At 44.9% G+C, this 19,951-nt stretch overlaps 1 protein-coding gene across 1 annotated transcript; it reads right to left on the reverse strand.

Moving 5' to 3' along the window:
- Positions 1–3,726: 3,726 nt before the first annotated feature.
- LOC120984497 (sodium/hydrogen exchanger 8-like) lies at positions 3,727–16,981 on the reverse strand (the record flags this gene model as incomplete). Its single annotated transcript, XM_040413382.1, has 4 exons — positions 16,867–16,981; positions 16,668–16,750; positions 6,561–6,672; positions 3,727–3,957 (listed from the first exon to the last, which is right to left on the reverse strand). Coding segments are annotated over exons 1-4 (538 nt in total), but the record flags the coding sequence as incomplete, so codon positions are not given.
- Between the last annotated feature and the right edge of the window lie 2,970 nt (positions 16,982–19,951).

Below are 19,951 nucleotides of genomic sequence, written 5' to 3' on the forward strand. Positions count from 1 at the left end.
GGAGCTGACCATGGCAGCCAGCCTATCATGTGCCCCCTCAGCCTCTCATGTGCCCCTCCAGCCTCTGATCTGCTACCCCCCAGCCTCTGATCTGCTCCCCCCCAGCCTCTTATCTGCCCCCCCCCAGCCTCTTATCTGCTCCCCCCCCAGCCTCTGATCTGCTCCCCCACCAGCCTCTTATCTGCTCCCCCCCAGCCTCTTATCTGCCCCCCCCAGCCTCTTATCTGCTCCCCCCCCAGCCTCTGATCTGCTCCCCCCCCAGCCTCTGATCTGCTCCCCCCCAGCCTCTGATCTGCTCCCCCCCCCAGCCTCTGATCTGCTCCCCCCCCAGCCTCTTATCTGCCCTCCCCCCCATGGTAACTCAAACCCACTCCCCCCCTCCCCAGTATTAATCATTGGTGGCAGTGGCCACAGGGTCCCCCTCCTCCCCCCCTAGTTCATTGATGGCAGTGGGCAGTTCCGATCGGAGTCCCAGCAGTGTAATGCTGGGGCTCCGATCGGTTACCATGGCAGCCAGGACGCTACTGAAGTCCTGGCTGCGATGGTATGTTAGTGAGCAGCATTATACTCACGTGCGCCGTGGCCACCGGGCGCTCCTTCTTCTCATAGGTCTGTGCGGCGCATTGCTAATGCTATAAGCATTAGCAATGCGCCGTACAGACAGAAGAAGGAGCGACCGGCGGCCACGGCGCACGTGAGTATAATGCTGCTCACTAACATACCATCGCAGCCAGGACTTCAGTAGCGTCCTGGCTGCTATGGTAACCGATCGGAGCCCCAGCATTACACTGCTGGGACTCCGATCGGAACTGCCCACTGCCATCAATGAACTAGGGGGGGAGGAGGGGGACCCTGTGGGATATGGCCGGCCACAGTCCCTCCCTTCCTCCTCCTACAATGTCCTCTCCTCATTGGTGTTCAGCGGCAGCCGAGCACAGTGGGGAGGGAGGGACTCCCTCCTTCTCCCTCCACTGTGCCGGCCAGCGGGCTCAGGAGAAAATGGTGCGCGCAGAGAGTGCAATCATATCGCGGTCCGGCGATATGGCGAAAATCCATATCGTGGCCAAAATTTATATCGCATATCGCCTATATCGCCTATACCGCCCACCCCTAGAGTAGGGGAGCATCATACTGAAATCATACTGCAGGAAGGGAGTAGGGGAGCATCATACTGAAATAATACTGCAGGAAGAGAGTAGGGGAGCATCATACTGAAATCATACTGCAGGAAGGGAGTAGGGGAGCATCATACTGAAATTGTACTGCAGGAAGAGAGTAGGGGAGCATCATACTGAAGGAAGAGAGTAGGGGAGCATCATACTGAAATCATACTGCAGGAAGGGAGTAGGGGAGCATCATACTGAAATCATACTGCAGGAAGAGAGTAGGGGAGCATCATGCTGAAATCATACTGCAGGAAGGGAGTAGGGGAGCATCATGCTGAAATCATACTGCAGGAAGGGAGTAGGGGAGCATCATGCTGAAATCATACTGCAGGAAGGGAGTAGGGGAGCATCATGCTGAAATCATACTGCAGGAAGGGAGTAGGGGAGCATCATACTGAAATCATACTGCAGGAAGGGAGTAGGGGAGCATCATACTGAAATCATACTGCAGGAAGGGAGTAGGGTAGCATCATACTGAAATCATACTGCAGGAAGAGAGTAGGGGAGCATCATACTGAAATCATACTGCAGGAAGGGAGTAGGGGAGCATCATACTGAAATCATACTGCAGGAAGAGAGTAGGGGAGCATCATACTGCAGGAAGGGAGTAGAGAAGCATCATACTGAAATCATACTGCAGGAAGAGTAGGGGAGCATCATACTGAAATCATACTGCAGGAAGGGAGTAGGGGAGCATCATACTGAAATCATACTGCAGGAAGGGAGTAGGGGAGCATCATACTGAAATCATACTGCAGGAAGGGAGTAGGGGAGCATCATACTGAAATCATACTGCAGGAAGGGAGTAGGGGAGCATCATACTGAAATCATACTGCAGGAAGGGAGTAGGGGAGCATCATACTGAAATCATACTGCAGGAAGAGAGTAGGGGAGCATCATACTAAAATCATACTGCAGGAAGGGAGTAGAGGAGCATCATACTGAAATCATACTGCAGGAAGGGAGTAGGGGAGCATCATGCTGAAATCATACTGCAGGAAGGGAGTAGGGGAGCATCATACTGAAATCATACTGCAGGAAGGGAGTAGGGGAGCATCATACTGAAATCATACTGGAGGAAGGGAGTAGAGGAGCAATATACTGAAATCATACTGGAGGAAGGGAGTAGGGGAGCATCATACTGGAATCATACTGCATGAAGGTAGTAAGAGGGCATCATACTGAAATTACACTGCAGGAAGGTAGTAAGAGGGCATCATACTGCAGAAAGGTAGTAAGAGGGCATCATACTGCAGGAAGGTAGTAAGAGGGCATCATACTGCAGGAAGGTAGTAAGAGGGCATCATACTGCAGGAAGGTAGTAAGAGGGCATCATACTGCAGGAAGGTAGTAAGAGGGCATCATACTGAAATTACACTGCAGGAAGGTATTAGGAGGGCATCATACTGAAATCATACTGCAGGAAGGTGTTAAGAAGGCATCATACTGAAATCATACCGCAGGAAGATTTTAATACCGAACTCGAAGGGAATCCTGTCACCTCAGACAAGCCCTATAAAGTACAGTACACCTGCCGCTGCTCAGATCAGTAATTTGTATGTTAATCTCCACCTCCATTGTGCACACTTAAAACAGCCATGGAATGTATTGAGAGCACTCCTGTGCATGAGCTCATAATGAAGAAGACTCACTGAGAAGTATTCCACAACTGGCTTAAAAGTCCACAACAGCAGAACAGGGGTGAGTATCACATACAAATTACAGACAGTACTGACTTTATAGGGCTTGTCTAAGGTGACAGATTGCCTTTAAAATCTTTTCACTATAACTGGTTTCAATATGTCTCAGAAATAAGCTAGTGCTGCATTATTAGATGCCAGAATAAAGGAATGTTTCCGTACACTAGAAGCAAAGACTAAGGGTACTTTCACACTAGCGGTTTTCTTTTCCGGCATAGAGTTCCGTCCTAGGGGATCTATACCGGAAAAGAACTGATCAGTTTTATCCCCATGCATTCTGAATGGAGAGCAATCCGTTCAGGATGCATCAGGATGTCTTCAGTTCGGTCTTTTTGACTGATCAGGACAGAGATAAAACCGCAGCATGCTACGGTTTTATCTCCGGCCCAAAAAAACTGAACACTTGCCTGAATGCCGGATCCGGCATTTTTTTTCTTAGGAAATGCAATAGTGCTGGATCCGGCATTCAAAATATCGGAATGCCGGATCCGTCCTTCCGGTCAGCGCATGCGCAGACTGAAAAAAAAAGGTGAAAAAAATTAATGCCGGATCCGTCTTTCCGGATGACACCGGAAAGACGGATCCAGCATTTCAATGCATTTGTAAGATGGATCAGGATCCTGATCAGTCTTACAAATGCCATCAGTTGGCATAAGTTTTGACGGATCCGGCAGGCAGTTCCGGCGACGGAACTGCTTGCCGGATCACTCTGCCGCAAGTGTGAAAGTACCTTAAGTGACCACACTGTCCTAAGGATGATTGCGGTGTCCTTCAGTGTGGGCACATTTCTCTACTATAGCGGTGATCAGCAACACTAATGAAATCACCCTGAGAAAGTACCTATCGCCTTCACCACCCACCAGTACACACCATTTTTTCAGTTTTGCTCAGAATGACATCTTTCTTGCTTTTTTTCCGAGCTTTTGATTCCTCAATGTCTATGAGTCGGATGAGAGGCATGGTGCCTCCACCCATCAGCAAGATGGTGAAGAGCACAATGATAATGGTAGTAGTGCCAATCAACTGACGCTTCTCCATCGGCTCCAGCTCCAAGTGAAGGCTCAGTGCGTATGGAATAGCTCCTCGTAAACCTGACAAGAGAAACACCTAAGTTATAAGGTCATGAAAGACACTGGTCACCTTTCTTCAGATTCAAGGTATATTTGGACACCTAAGACAATATCTACCAATCAGCCAAAATATTTAAACCACTAACAGGTGAAGTGAATAAGGTTGTCAATATTAAAGACCCGGAAAGTGCCTTTAAAGAGGACCTTTCACGACTCCAGACGTGCCCGTTTTAATTCCCCATGTAACAATAATTCTGGAGCATCTATTCTTATGTCTGTATGTTGTGCCATTCCTGTATTATTTCTACTAGAAGAAATGGATGAATTGCTAGCAGTCTGCAGTAAGGGTACAGAGGGGTGGTAACCAGTTGGGGTTGTGTACCTGCACAGTCTCACTCTATCCAATCAGTGCTGCCATTTTCAGACTGTGCTGGTACACACCTCCAGCTTGTTACCTCCCCTCTGTACCCTTACTGAAGGCTAATAGCAATTCATTCATAACTTCTAGTAGAAATAATAAAGGAATGGTACAACATAGAGCCATAAGAAAAGATGATCCAGAATCGTTATTACATGAGGAACGTATAAAGCTATTAAAACAGGCATGTCAGGAGTGGTGACAGGTCCTCTTTAATGCTGGCACCTACTGCTGGAAGTGTCTACAATGAGCATCAGAACTAGGGCATGGAGAAATTGGAAAGGTGATCTTGGTGATTTCAAATTTACATCATGTGGACAGCTGTTTGTGTCGCTTAAAGGGGTTCTGCACTTTGATCGGCAGGGATCCGACACCCGGGAACCCCACCGATCAACTGTTTGAGAAGGCAGCAGCGCTCCAGCCTTCTCACTGTTTACCACCGGCCCACTGACGTCACGACTAGTATCAACTAAGCTCTGTTCACTTGAGTGGAGCTTAGCCCTGCCCACGCTAGTTGATACTAGTCGTGACGTCAGTGGGCCGGCGGTAAACAGTGAGAAGGCCGCGGCGCTGCTGGAGCGCCGCTGCCTTCTCAAACAGCTGATCGGCGGGGGTCCCGGGTGTCGGACCCCCGCCGATCAGAAGCTGATGATCTATCCAGAGGATAGATCATCAGTTAAAACAAAGTGCAGAACCCCTTTAACTTGGGAAGAAATGGTCTCAGAATGCACGATAGGAAGGCAAGCCAGCAGAAGATGTGTGAAGCTCTGGCAAATGTTCTGCTGGGAAACTTTGGGTTCTGGCATTCATGTGGATTTTACTTTGAGACATACCACTGACCTAAACATTGCTGTACACCAAGTACACCCCTTCATAGCAAAGATATTCCCTGATAGCATTGTCCCCTCTGCAGGATAATGTACCCTACCCCACTGCAAAAACTATTAAGGAATGGTTTGGGCAATACAACCTTTTGGATAGTCACGGGTAGGTGACTGTACGTGTGTACACTTCATTAGTGTGTATCTAGCTCCTTTTCTCTTAGGCCTCATTCACACATATGTGGATTTTCACGGACCACGGTCCGTGAAAATCCACGTTTGTGTGAATGTGGCCTTAGGGCTCTTACACACGAGCGGATGCTGTGAGGGTAATCCGCTGCATGAAAGAGTGCCAAGCCCCGTTCCGGACAGCAGAGACTAACATGATTGATAATGCTCTGTGCCTCTCTGTGATCTTTTTACTACAAAATCACAGTGAGATAAAGTTGTCACCGTGATTTTGTAGTAAAAAGGTCACAGAGAGGCAAAGAGCATTATCAATCATGTTACTGCTCCGTGTCTCTGCTGTCCGGAGAGGGGTTTGGCAGTCTTTCACGCAGTGGATTACCCGCACTGCATCCGCTCGTGTGAAAGAACCCTTGCTCTGATTCTCACAGATATAGGTCCTGGAAGATCCTGTATCTCTTACATATGCTAAATGACAGAGAACAAAATGCTTTATGCAATACAACCTTTTGGATTGTTTTTTGGGATATTGTGGTTGGATCTTCTGTCACATGGCAATATGGTGGAAAACTGAACAATTTGTTATGCTTAAAAAAGTGAAAAGTGTTGACTTAGCCTTCACATTTCCCAGATCTCAATCCGATGGATCATCCTCATAGATTGTAAACTCTGACGAGCAGTGCCCTCATTCCTCTTGTTTTAATTGTTGACTTGTTTGTTGCTATGCTATTTATGACTAGTATAGGTATGTCTACAATGGGCTGCGCGTTCCGTTCCACAAATTGCAGAAGGCACACGGACAGCTTTAGTTTTTTTGAAGATCCGCGGTTTGCGGACCGCAAAAAACTGAACGTTCGTGTGCATGAGGCCAAAAAGTGACATTTTTGGGAGTTTTTTTTCAATTTTAATTTGACTGCTAGGAGGTTAAAGGGGCTGCCACGCTCGTGTGCTTTTATTTGCACACCACCTCCCCTGTATCTGTGGTGCAGTGTAATTAAAGTTTCCTCTCCCACACCTGAATGGGATGAATGGCTGTATTTATAATACACCACCACTACAATGGAGTCAGACCCCTGCCAATTTGATACGGATGATATATCCTGAGGATAGATCATCGTGAGTCCCCACCAGTCAGCAGAGGCAGTCAAGTTTACAATGATTGTGTGACCCAATAACACTATAGAACAGCAGCATCTTACCACTGAACCACATGATGAACATCATCTTCGGGGTGATTTTGTGGTCCCGAAAGAAATTGAGAAGATAGGTCAAGGGGAAAATATTAACAGCACGTCCCAGCAGGACCAGCACCTGTGCAAAAGAAGCATGTGAGTCCACTGATCCATAGCACATTGCAGGGAGAATATACCTAATGTATGAGTTATATATATATATATATATTTAATCTATTTCATTTAATGTTTGTGTGTGTCGTTAAAACATAGAATGTATCCACTATAACAGTGACATCTAGAGTACTCCGCCTCTTTAACAGTGACCTCCACAGCGGTCTGCCACCTTAACAGTGACCTCCACAGCTGTCTGCCACCTTAACAGTGACCTCAACAGCTGTCTGCCACCTTAACAGTGACCTCCACAGCTGTCTGCCACCTTAACAGTGACCTCCACAGCTGTCTGCCACCTTAACAGTGACCTCCACAGCTGTCTGCCACCTTAACAGTGACCTCCACAGCTGTCTGCCACCTTAACAGTGACCTCCACAGCTGTCTGCCCCCTTAACAGTGACCTCCACAGCTGTCTGCCCCCTTAACAGTGACATCCACAGCAACCTCCCCTTTAACAGGGACCTCCACAGTGGCCGCTCCTTTATTAGTGACCTCTAAAGTACTCTGTCTCATTAACAGTGATTTCCACAATAACCCGCCCCCTTAACAGTGACCTCCAGAGAGCTCCGTTCCTTTAAAATGTGACCTCCACAACACCCTACCCCTTTACAGTGACCTCTACAGCACCGCGCCCCTTAACACTGACCTCCATAGCGAACCGTCCCCTTAACTGTGACCTAGACCGTTCCCTGCCCCCTTAACAGAGACCTCCACAGCACCCGCCCCTGTAACAGTGACCTCCACAGCAGCCCGCCCCTTTAACAGTGACCTCCACAGCATACCTCCCCCTTAACAGTGACCTCCACAGCAGCTTCCCCTTTATTAGTGACCTCCACAGTACCCCATGTCCTTAACAGTGATTTCCACAACACCCCGCCCCCTTAACAGTGGGCTCTACAGCAATTTGACCCTTAACACTGACCTCCATAGTGGACCGTCCCCTTAACAGTTTTAGGCCGGACAGTCCGGCTTTCAGACTCCCTGTCCTCTGGCTGATGCAGGGCCTGGACGGACACAGGGATGTTCTTTTGAACAGCTCACTCTCAGACAGCAGCACTGTGCTGTCTGAGCTTGAGCTGCAGTGAGAAAGTTACCCTCCCTCCCACCCCTGCAGCTAACAGAAGTTGATTTTCACCTTCATTTTTTCAATCCCCGTTGGCCTCGGAGTGGGAGGGGGAGTGGATTAGCGGGACCTGGAGGCAGGTTTTTAAGTCAGTCTTTTGAGGGTGGCCTGAATGGCCACCCTACCCACTCCCTTAACCACCTCAGCCCCCAGTGCTTAAACACCCTGAAAGACCAGGCCACTTTTTACACTTCTGACCTACACTACTTTCACCGTTTATTGCTCGGTCATGCAACTTACCACCCAAATGAATTTTACCTCCTTTTCTTCTCACTAATAGAGCTTTCATTTGGTGGTATTTCATTGCTGCTGACATTTTTACTTTTTTTGTTATTAATCGAAATTTAACGATTTTTTTTGCAAAAAAAATGACATTTTTCACTTTCAGTTGTAAAATTTTGCAAAAAAAAACGAGATCCATATAGAAATTTTGCTCTAAATTTATTGTTCTACATGTCTTTGATAAAAAAAAAATGTTTGGGTAAAAAAAAAATGGTTTGGGTAAAAGTTATAGCGTTTACAAACTATGGTACAAAAATGTGAATTTCCGCTTTTTGAAGCAGCTCTGACTTTCTGAGCACCTGTCATGTTTCCTGAGGTTCTACAATACCCAGACAGTACAAATACCCCACAAATGACCCCATTTCGGAAAGTACACACCCTAAGGTATTCGCTGATGGGCATAGTGAGTTCATAGAACTTTTTATTTTTTGTCACAAGTTAGCGGAAAATGATGATTTTTAGTTTTTTATTTTTTTTCTTACAAAGTCTCATATTCCACTAACTTGTGACAAAAAATAAAAAGTTCTATGAACTCACTATGCCCATCAGCGAATACCTTGGAGTCTCTTCTTTCCAAAATGGGGTCACTTGTGGGGTAGTTATACTGCCCTGGCATTCTAGGGGCCCAAATGTGTGGTAAGGAGTTTGAAATCAAATTCTGTAAAAAATGACGAGTGAAATCCGAAAGGTGCTCTTTGGAATATGGGCCCCTTTGCCCACCTAGGCTGCAAAAAAGTGTCACACATCTGGTATCTCTGTATTCAGGAGAAGTTGAGGAATGTGTTTTGGGGTGTCTTTTTACATATACCCATGCTGGGTGAGATAAATATCTTGGTCAAATGCCAACTTTGTATAAAAAAATGGGAAAAGTTGTCTTTTGCCAAGATATTTCTCTCACCCAGCAAGGGTATATGTAAAATGACACCCCAAAACACATTCCCCAACTTCTCCTGAGTACGGAGATACCAGATGTGTGACACTTTTTTGCAGCCTAGGTGGGCAAAGGGGCCCATATTCCAAAGAGCACCTTTCGGATTTCACAGGTCATTTTTTACAGAATTTGATTTCAAACTCCTTACCACACATTTGGGCCCCTAGAATGCCAGGGCAGTATAACTACCCCACAAGTGACCCCATTTTGGAAAGAAGACACCCCAAGGTATTCCGTGAGGGGCATGGCAAGTTCCTAGAATTTTTTATTTTTTGTCACAAGTTAGTGGAATATGAGACTTTGTATGAAAAAAAAAAAAAAAAAAAAAAAAAATAAAAAAATCAGCATTTTCCACTAACTTGTGACAAAAAATAAAAAATTCTAGGAACTCGCCATGCCCCTCACGGAATACCTTGGGGTGTCTTCTTTCCAAAATTGGGTCACTTGTGGGGTAGTTATACTGCCCTGGCATTTTCCAGGGGCCCTAATGTGTGGTAAGTAGGTAAATGACCTGTGAAATCCTAAAGGTGCTCTTTGGAATATGGGCCCCTTTGCCCACCTAGGCTGCAAAAAAGTGTCACACATGTGGTATCGCAGTATTCAGGAGAAGTTGGGGAATGTGTTTTGGGGTGTCATTTTACATATACCCTTGCTGGGTGAGAGAAATATCTTGGCAAAAGACAACTTTTCCCATTTTTTTATACAAAGTTGGCATTTGACCAAGATATTTATCTCACCCAGCATGGGTATATGTAAAATGACACCCCAAAACACATTCCCCAACTTCTCCTGAGTACGGCGATACCAGATGTGTGACACTTTTTTGCAGCCTAGATGCGCAAAGGTGCCCAAATTCCTTTTAGGAGGGCATTTTTAGACATTTGGATACCAGACTTCTTCTCACGCTTTGGGGCCCCTAGAATGCCAGGGCAGTATAAATACCCCACATGTGACCCCATTTTGGAAAGAAGACACCCCAAGGTATTCAATGAGGGGCATGGCGAGTTCATAGAATTTTTTTTTTTTTGGCACAAGTTAGCGGAAATTGATATTTTTAATTTTTTTCTCACAAAGTCTCCCGTTCCGCTAACTTGGGACAAAAATTTCAATCTTTCATGGACTCAATATGCCCCTCACGGAATACCTGGGGGTGTCTTCTTTCCGAAATGGGGTCACATGTGGGGTATTTATACTGCCCTGGCATTCTAGGGGCCCTAAAGCGTGAGAAGAAGTCTGGAATATAAATGTCTAAAAAATTTTACGCATTTGGATTCCGTGAGGGGTATGGTGAGTTCATGTGAGATTTTATTTTTTGACACAAGTTAGTGGAATATGAGACTTTGTAAGAAAAAAAAATAATAATTCCGCTAACTTGGGCCAAAAAAATGTCTGAATGGAGCCTTACAGAGGGTGATCAATGACAGGGGGGGTGATCAATGACAGGGGGGGTGATCAATGACAGGGGGGGGTGATCAGGGAGTCTATATGGGGTGATAACCACAGTCATTGATCATGCCCCTGTAAGGCTTCATTCAGACGTCCGTATGCGTTTTGCGGATCCGATCCATCTATCAGTGCATCCGTAAAAATCATGCGGACGTCTGAATGGAGCTTTACAGGGGGGTAATCAATGACAGGGGGGTAATCAATGACAGGGGGGTGATCAGGGAGTCTATATGGGGTGATCACCACAGTCATTGATCACGCCCGTGTAAGGCTTCATTCAGACGTCCGGATGCGTTTTGCGGATCCGATCCATCTATCAGTGCATCCGTAAAAATCATGCGGACATCTGAATGGAGCTTTACAGGGGGGTAATCAATGACAGGGGGGTGATCAGGGAGTCTATATGGGGTGATAACCACAGTCATTGATCATGCCCCTGTAAGGCTTCATTCAGACGTCCGGATGCGTTTTGCGGATCCGATCCATCTATCAGTGCATCCGTAAAAATCATGCGGACATCTGAATGGAGCTTTACAGGGGGGGTAATCAATGACAGGGGGGTGATCAGGGAGTCTATATGGGGTGATCACCACAGTCATTGATCACGCCCGTGTAAGGCTTCATTCAGACGTCCGGATGCGTTTTGCGGATCCGATCCATCTATCAGTGGATCCGTAAAAATCATGCGGACGTCTGAATGGAGCTTTACAGGGGGGTAATCAATGACAGGGGGGTAATCAATGACAGGGGGGTGATCAGGGAGTCTATATGGGGTGATCACCACAGTCATTGATCACGCCCGTGTAAGGCTTCATTCAGACGTCCGGATGCGTTTTGCGGATCCGATCCATCTATCAGTGGATCCGTAAAAATCATGCGGACGTCTGAATGGAGCTTTACAGGGGGTTGATCAATGACAGGGGGGTAATCAATGACAGGGGGGTAATCAATGACAGGGGGGTAATCAATGACAGGGGGGTAATCAATGACAGGGGGGTAATCAATGACAGGGGGGTAATCAGGGAGTCTATATGGGGTGATCAGGGGTGATCAGGGGCTAATAAGGGGTTAATAAGTGACCGGGGGGGGGGGGGGGGGGGGGGGTGTAGTGTAGTGTAGTGGTGCTACTTTACTGAGCTACCTGTGTCCTCTGGTGGTCGATCCAAACAAAGGGGACCACCAGAGGACCAGGTAGCAGGTATATTAGACGCTGTTATCAAAACAGCGTCTAATATACCTGTTAGGGGTTAAAAAAAACACATCTCCAGCCTGCCAGCGAACGATCGCCGCTGGCAGGCTGGAGATCCACTCGCTTACCTTCCGTTCCTGTGAGTGCGCGCGCCTGTGTGCGCGCGTTCACAGGAAATCTCGCGTCTCGCGAGAGGACGCGCCGGCGCGTCCACCCAGAAGACCAGGGCCGCCGCAAAGACGCAATCCTGCGTACGGCGGTCCTGAGGAGGTTAACACTGTCATCCACAGCGCCCTGCCCCTTTAAAACTGACCTACAGCAGTGAAGAAAAATGGCTGGGTTGTTATGGAAACTTGGTGCTAAAACTGTGTGTATGTGGAGGCTAAGGGCCTGCGAGCTTCTATTGGCTGATCAGGGTCATGTGACCAGGCTTCTATTGGCTAATGCATTTTTGGGGAATATCTGAGGAACGGTACGTGCTAGAGAGCTGAAACCCGGTCTAAAACCTTCCCGGACACCTGATGTACCTGTGTGCCAAATTTTGTGATTGTAAATGCGACAGTGCGGCTGCTTTTAGCGGACATACATGCACACACACATACACTCAGTGTGTGTGTGTATATATATATATATATATATATATATATATATATATATATATATATATATATATAGATATATATATAGATATATACACACACATACACACACACACACACACACACATATACATATACACACATATGTATTGCAATTACACATGTTTATTTCCTTTGTGTGTATTGGAACAACACAAAAAAACTGAGGGAAAAAAATCTAAAAATGATACAATTTCACGCAAAACTCCAAAAATGGGCTGGACAAACTTACTGGCACACTTAATATTTTTGATGCACACCCTTTGGAAGAAATAACGGAAATCAATAGCTTCCTATAACCATCAACAAGCTTCTTACATCTCCCAATTGGAATTTTGGACCATTAATTTTTTGCAAACTGTTCCAGGTCTCTCATATTTGAAGGGCGCCTTCTCCTAACAGCAATTTTAAGATCTCTCCACGGGTTTTCAATGGGATTTAGATCCGGACTCATTGCTGGCCACTTCAGAACTCAGAGAGGATAATGAATATAGACAGATAACGGTGGTGCAGTAATTCAACACAGACGTATAATATCTGTCTATCTAAAAAGGCCAAAAAAGAGTGCAAGAATAGAGCGCCAATCCCTATACTTCCTGAAAGGAATTAATGTAATTAAACTGCTGAGAGACATTTATATAATTTTATATATTGATATATTTATATAGATCAATACGGCCCTTTTATATATATTCATTAATACTTTGTTTTTTAGTCACTAATACATCTAAGTCTGTGTTTGGTTATGTAACAATGTATTTATTTAGTTCCCATATTTTATTATCTATCAATATAATTAATCAGCTCTCATATTTTGTCATCTATATCGAGCAGTGCACTCCACTCTGGAACGCACGTCGACAACAGACCTCTAGAACTGCCAGCCACCCCCCCCTAGGAACTCCCCCTTCCCGGGTACAGTGCGTTCCACACTGGCACGCATGACATATTGGCATCGCCTTGACCTAGGAGGCTTTCCGGAAGTGAAAAGAACGAACCAGGAGTGAGGGCAGCGCACATTTCGCTCAAAACACTGCCTTCACAGACATAAATAAGGGATTTCCTTTCACCCATCCCCTATTAATAGATTAATATTATTATATTCTGAATGATTTATTCCACTGAATATGGGCTTAAAGAAATTAGTACTATCATGAGTTCCAGGGTGGAACGCATCATACACTTCCGGTCCGGAAGTCATGTGACCAGGGAATTGTGGCGCGATCCCCGAGTCTGTATTGTTTATTTAAACATGTATTTTAGTGATTTGTTCATTGTATGCTCCTGAAGGGGATCTCCCCGAAACGCATTGAGCCACAAATTGTTCTAAACAAAAGGATTGACCAGAAGCCTGTGAGAAGTGTGCTGCCATCAAAATGTAATATACTATGTGCGATCCCGGCCAGGGGGGGTTCAAAGTCTCAGGTGTATTGAGTTTATCCTGTAGACAACCTACCAGCGAAGTGAGTGCATACTTACAGTATATATTTATCCGTATTGGATATTTACTTTATTTGGAATATACTATACACTATTAGGAGATATCTTCACATTTTATCTTTGTCCTATTGATACTGGGGACTTTTGCTCGATTTATCTTATTTTATCGAAAGTTTTTTATTTGTCTTACTATTGTACCAACTAACTGAGTGCTTAGCACCTATCTCCTCACTTATTAAATGATACTAATATATTAAGCGAACACCTGTCTCCCAGCAAATTACACTAAACAGAAGTTAATTACATTAATTCCTTTCAGGAAGTATAGGGATTGGCGCTCTATTCTTGCACTCTTTTGGCCTTTTTAGATATATATTATACATCTGGTGAAGTGTTGAACTACAGCACCACCGTTGTCTGTCTATAATTATTATCCTCTATGATCAGGTGTTTGGTTTAACCAACACTCCACTATTAGCTGCATTCCCTTGATATTCCGTACACTACGTACAATTATACCTTTTTTTCTCTCCTTTACTATTTGGTGGCTTAGACCCCACCACTGCTGGCGCCCACGGTTCTTCATCTTTCAATGGACCTATTAAACCTGGAGACTTGATTAACCTCCTCCTTTTTTCTTTTCTTTTATTTTTCAACTGCTCCCACTTCAGAACTCTCCAGCGCTTTGTTCCCATCCATATCTTTGTGCTTCTTGAAGTATGTTTAGGGTCATTGTTTGCGTCCCCAATGACCTAGGATGCAAACCCAGCTTTCTGACACATTGCACCCAAAATTTTTTAGATTTCATGATGCCTTGCACACAGTCAAGGCACCCAAGTGCCAGAGGCAGCAAAACAACCCCAAAACATCTTTCAACCTCCACCACACCATATTTGACTTTAGGTACTGTGTTCTTTTCTTTGTAGGCCTCATTCCGTTTTCGGTAAACAGTATAATGATGTGCTTCACCAAAAAGCTCTATGGTCTCATCTGTCCACAATATGCTTTCCCAAAAGGATTTTGGCAAACTGCAGTGTAGCTTTTTTTATATATCTTTGTGTCAGCAGTGGGGTCCACCTGGGTCTCCTGCCATAGCGTTTCATTTCATTCAAATGTCAACGGATAGTTCGCGCTGACACTGATGCTCCCTGAGCCTGCAGGACAGTTTGAATTTCTTTGGAACTTGATTGGGGCTGCTATCCATCATCTGGACTATCCTGCGTTGAACCTTTCATAATTTTTTCTCTTCCGTCTATGTCCAGGGAGATTAGCTACAGTGCCATGGGTTGTAAGCTTCTTGATTATGTTGCGCATCGTGGACAAAAGAACATCAAAATCTCTAGAGATGGACTGGTAACCTTGAGATTGTTGATATTTTTCCACAGTTTTGGTTCTCAAGTCCTCAGACAGTTCCCTTCTCCTCTTTCTGTTTTCCATGCTATCTGTGGCACACACAGACACCCAATTCAAAGATTGAGTCAGCTTCTCCCCTTTTCATCTGGTTTCAGGTGTGATTTCTATATTGCCCACGCCTGTTACTTGAGTTTGAACGAGAATCACATGCTTGAAACAAAATTGTTTACCCACAATTTTGGAAAAGGTGCCAACAATTCTGTTTGGCCCATTTTTGGAGTTTTCTGTGAAATTATGTCAGATTTGCCTTTTTTTCTCTCTTATTTGTGTTGTTCCAGTACACACAAAGGAGATGTTTTCAGCAGCCAGGACTAGGAAACTGCTCAGGGTTGAGGGAAAGATGGATGGTGCTAAATACAGGGATATTCTTGAGCAAAACCTGTACCACTCTGGGCGCGATTTGAGGCTAGGGCAGAGGTTCATCTTCCAGCAGTACAATGACCCAAAACACACTGATAAAGGAACACTGATGTGGCAAGCTCATACATAGAGACTTATCCAATGCGACTTGGAGCTGTGATTGCCGCAAAAGGTGGCTCTACATAAGTATTGACTTTAGGGGCCTGAATAGTTATGCACATTGACTTTTTCTGTTATTTTGTCCTATTTGTTGTTTGCTTCCCAATAAAAAAAAAATAAAAAAAAACATCTTCAAAATTGTGGGCATGTTCTGTAAATTAAAATGATGCAAATCCTCAAACAATCCATGTTAATTCCAGGTTGTGAGGCACCAAAATACAAAAAAAGTCAAGGGGGTGAATATTTTTGCAAGGCGCTGTATATGTATATATACGTACACACACACATTTTATATATATATATATATATATATATATATATATATATATATATATATAAAATCACAAATACCGCAGCAGCACAGTCAGACCACGTGCACTGGGTGCAATTCCTCACAGAGGTCGGCTTCTCCTCCACGATAAGATTATTCCCAGCAACGTTTCGGCCTACTCAATGAGGCCTTTGTCAAGCTATATTTGTTGAGTGTATATATATATATATATATATATATATATACACACACACACACACACACACACAGTGATCCCTCAAGATACAATGGCCTCAGGATACAATATTTTCAACATACATTGGTCTTTTCTGACCCATCGTAAGGTGAAACTAGACTCAACATACAATGTCTCAGACTCAGAACCAACCAATCAAGGTTACTTATCTGGTAAAATAACTGGATTAGTTGCTAGATAGCAGCTATTCCTGTTATATGTAAGGAATTATTTTATCTTAGTTATCTGCTTATTCTTTTTTAAATCTTCATTTTTCTCTTATCTTGGATGACATTTTGGGGCTTTGGAACAGATTACTCAACTTACAATGGTTTTAACATACAATGGTCATCCTGGAACCAATTAATATTGTATCTTGAGGGACCACCGATATATCTATCTATCTATCTATCTATATATATACACACACACACACACACACATATAAAGTATGTATCAACATATGTACTTACAATACACCAAATCACAAAAGAAATTTCAAACTTGTGTGGGAAACTGAATATTGACAGGCCAAGGAAAGCAAAGACGCAGGTTTCTGCAAATGACGAGAACAAACCCAGTTATAACATGAGAGTTATTCCACACCAAAACCTACCATTGTATACAGTAAACTCAGCACCCAACATATATGTTTGCCGTGCCATCACTCACCACACAGGAAGGCCACTGTTCTTAGTGTCTGTTGCATAAGAATCTGAGTAACCGGTGACAAATTGTGGTGTGTGTAATGAGACATCACAATTCCTGAGAACAAGATGGCCATAATACCTGAAATAAAAAAATACTGGCAAGTTAGGTTATTTTCACATCTCGTCATCAAACAAACTACATTGTACCCAGGTCAGAATATACTGTACCATATTAAACAAACTACACTGCACCAGAATACACCATGTCATGTCTAGTATTTAAGGTTGGTGCTTGTCACATCTTCAAGCCTCATCAAGACTACAGTCAATAGTCCAATCCAATGTTACGACCTCACACAAGAGTAGCAAGGGTTAGAAGAAAATACTTCTTATAAAGGGAACCTGTCATCAACTTTATGCTGCCCATACGAACAGCAGTATAAAGTAAAGACAGGTGAGTTGATTTCGGTGGTCTATCATTTATAAAGTTAAAAGTAAGTGGTTGCCGAGAACCAACATCACAATCATTGCAGACTGAGCCTGGAAAAGAGTCCCGGCCACCTGAGAAGAGTCCTGGTTACTCATGAATTCCTGCTCTCCTGCCCACCTGCTGATGGCTGACAGTCTTCTACCTAGTTTTCTCCCTTTCTCTATAGGAGAGAACTGCCAACCATCAGCAGATGGGGGAGAGAGCAGGAGATTAGGAATAACCAGGACTCTTCTCAGGTAGATTTGACTCTTTTCAAGGCCTGGGCTGCAATAATTATGATGCTGGTTCTCAGCAACCACTTACTATTAGCTCATGAGTGACACAACGCTGAAATCAGCCCTCAGTGAGGTCAGCATAAAGTTGATGACAGGTTCCCTTTAACATATTTTATGCCACTATGTCTTTATCAAGCGTACACCATATCAGACAGCAGCACTCAGGCGAGAATACACCATACCAGACCGATGATAAAGCACTTGGGGTACAGTACACCATACCAGACAGGTGAGGCGGCAGTCAGGCTAGAATAAACCATACCAGACAGGTGAGGCGGCAGTCAGGCTAGAATAAACCATACCAGACAGGTGAGGCGGCAGTCAGGCTAGAATAAACCATACCAGACAGGTGAGGCGGCAGTCAGGCTAGAATAAACCATACCAGACAGGTGAGGCGGCAGTCAGGCTAGAATAAACCATACCAGACAGGTGAGGCGGCAGTCAGGCTAGAATAAACCATACCAGACAGGTGAGGCGGCAGTCAGGCTAGAATAAACCATACCAGACAGGTGAGGCGGCAGTCAGGCTAGAATAAACCATACCAGACAGGTGAGGCGGCAGTCAGGCTAGAATAAACCATACCAGACAGGTGAGGCGGCAGTCAGGCTAGAATAAACCATACCAGACAGGTGAGGCGGCAGTCAGGCTAGAATAAACCATACCAGACAGGTGAGGCGGCAGTCAGGCTAGAATAAACCATACCAGACAGGTGAGGCGGCAGTAAGGCTAGAATAAACCATACCAGACAGGTGAGGCGGCAGTAAGGCGAGAATAAACCATACCAGACAGGTGAGGCAGCAGTCAGGGTAAAATATACTATATCAGACAGCTGAGGCTGCAGCCAGGCTAGAATACACCATATCAGACAGATGAGGCAGCAGTCAGGCTAGAATAAACCATACCAGACAGGTGAGGCGGCAGTCAGGCTAGAATAAACCATACCAGACAGGTGAGGCGGCAGTCAGGCTAGAATAAACCATACCAGACAGGTGAGGCGGCAGTCAGGCTAGAATAAACCATACCAGACAGGTGAGGCGGCAGTCAGGCTAGAATAAACCATACCAGACAGGTGAGGCGGCAGTCAGGCTAGAATAAACCATACCAGACAGGTGAGGCGGCAGTCAGGCTAGAATAAACCATACCAGACAGGTGAGGCGGCAGTCAGGCTAGAATAAACCATACCAGACAGGTGAGGCGGCAGTCAGGCTAGAATAAACCATACCAGACAGGTGAGGCGGCAGTCAGGCTAGAATAAACCATACCAGACAGGTGAGGCGGCAGTCAGGCTAGAATAAACCATACCAGACAGGTGAGGCGGCAGTAAGGCTAGAATAAACCATACCAGACAGGTGAGGCAGCAGTCAGGGTAAAATATACTATATCAGACAGCTGAGGCTGCAGCCAGGCTAGAATACACCATATCAGACAGATGAGGCAGCAGCCAGGCTAGAATACACCATATTAAGCATATGAGGCAGCAGTCAGGCTAGAATACACCATATCAGACACATGAGGCAGGAGTCAGGCTACAATACACCATATTAAGCATATGAGGCAGCAGTCAGGCTAGAATTCACCATATCAGACACATGAGGCAGCAGTCAGGCTAGAATACACCAGAATAGAGAGATGAGGCAGCAGTCAGCCTAGAATACACCTGTGGTGAGACCAATCTCGCCACATTGCATTGGAGAAGCCTGGTTGCCCGCCTGCTTCCTTTAGACTATGGCCCCATGTTGAAACGCTTGATTTTCCCCTGCAAAGACTATGTGAAAGAATTTGGCTCCATGGCAATTGAACTGTATTCGTGTAGTCTGAGTGCCATTCACCTAATAATTGAATGCACTCAGACCTGAGCTAATTGGGGATATGTCAAATGTCTATGTTTTATGCAATAGCTGCACAGTTAAATATTCTTAGGTCTTTTATTGTCTTTTGCTACCATGTGGCTAATGGATTTTTGCCTCTGCCCTTTGAGATAAATTGGATTACTTCCCAATTGTCTGCAGGACAGAAGACATTGTGTAACACTGTGTATTCTCCTGCCTGTGATAATTACATTAACCCATTGTGTAAGGTAATTGTATCACAGGCAGAGGGGAGGATTTTGTGTGGGAGTGTCTGACTGTATTGTACGTGTTTATTGGTTGTTTTTACAAAACCCTGTGGGTGGTACTAATGTGTATATAAGAACAATAAACCCACAGCTCTGGCTGTCCACTGCTTTACCCTCAACACAGAGCTTGGTCTCCTTCTTGGGGGGATTCACTGTATGCGGTTAGAGACTGATTGCTAGTAGTGTAAGCCGCTTGGGTGCATTTCCTATTCGTCTGCCAGCAGCT

This window comes from Bufo bufo, unplaced genomic scaffold (assembly GCF_905171765.1).
Source record: "Bufo bufo unplaced genomic scaffold, aBufBuf1.1, whole genome shotgun sequence".
NCBI classification, from domain to species: Eukaryota; Metazoa; Chordata; class Amphibia; order Anura; family Bufonidae; genus Bufo; species Bufo bufo.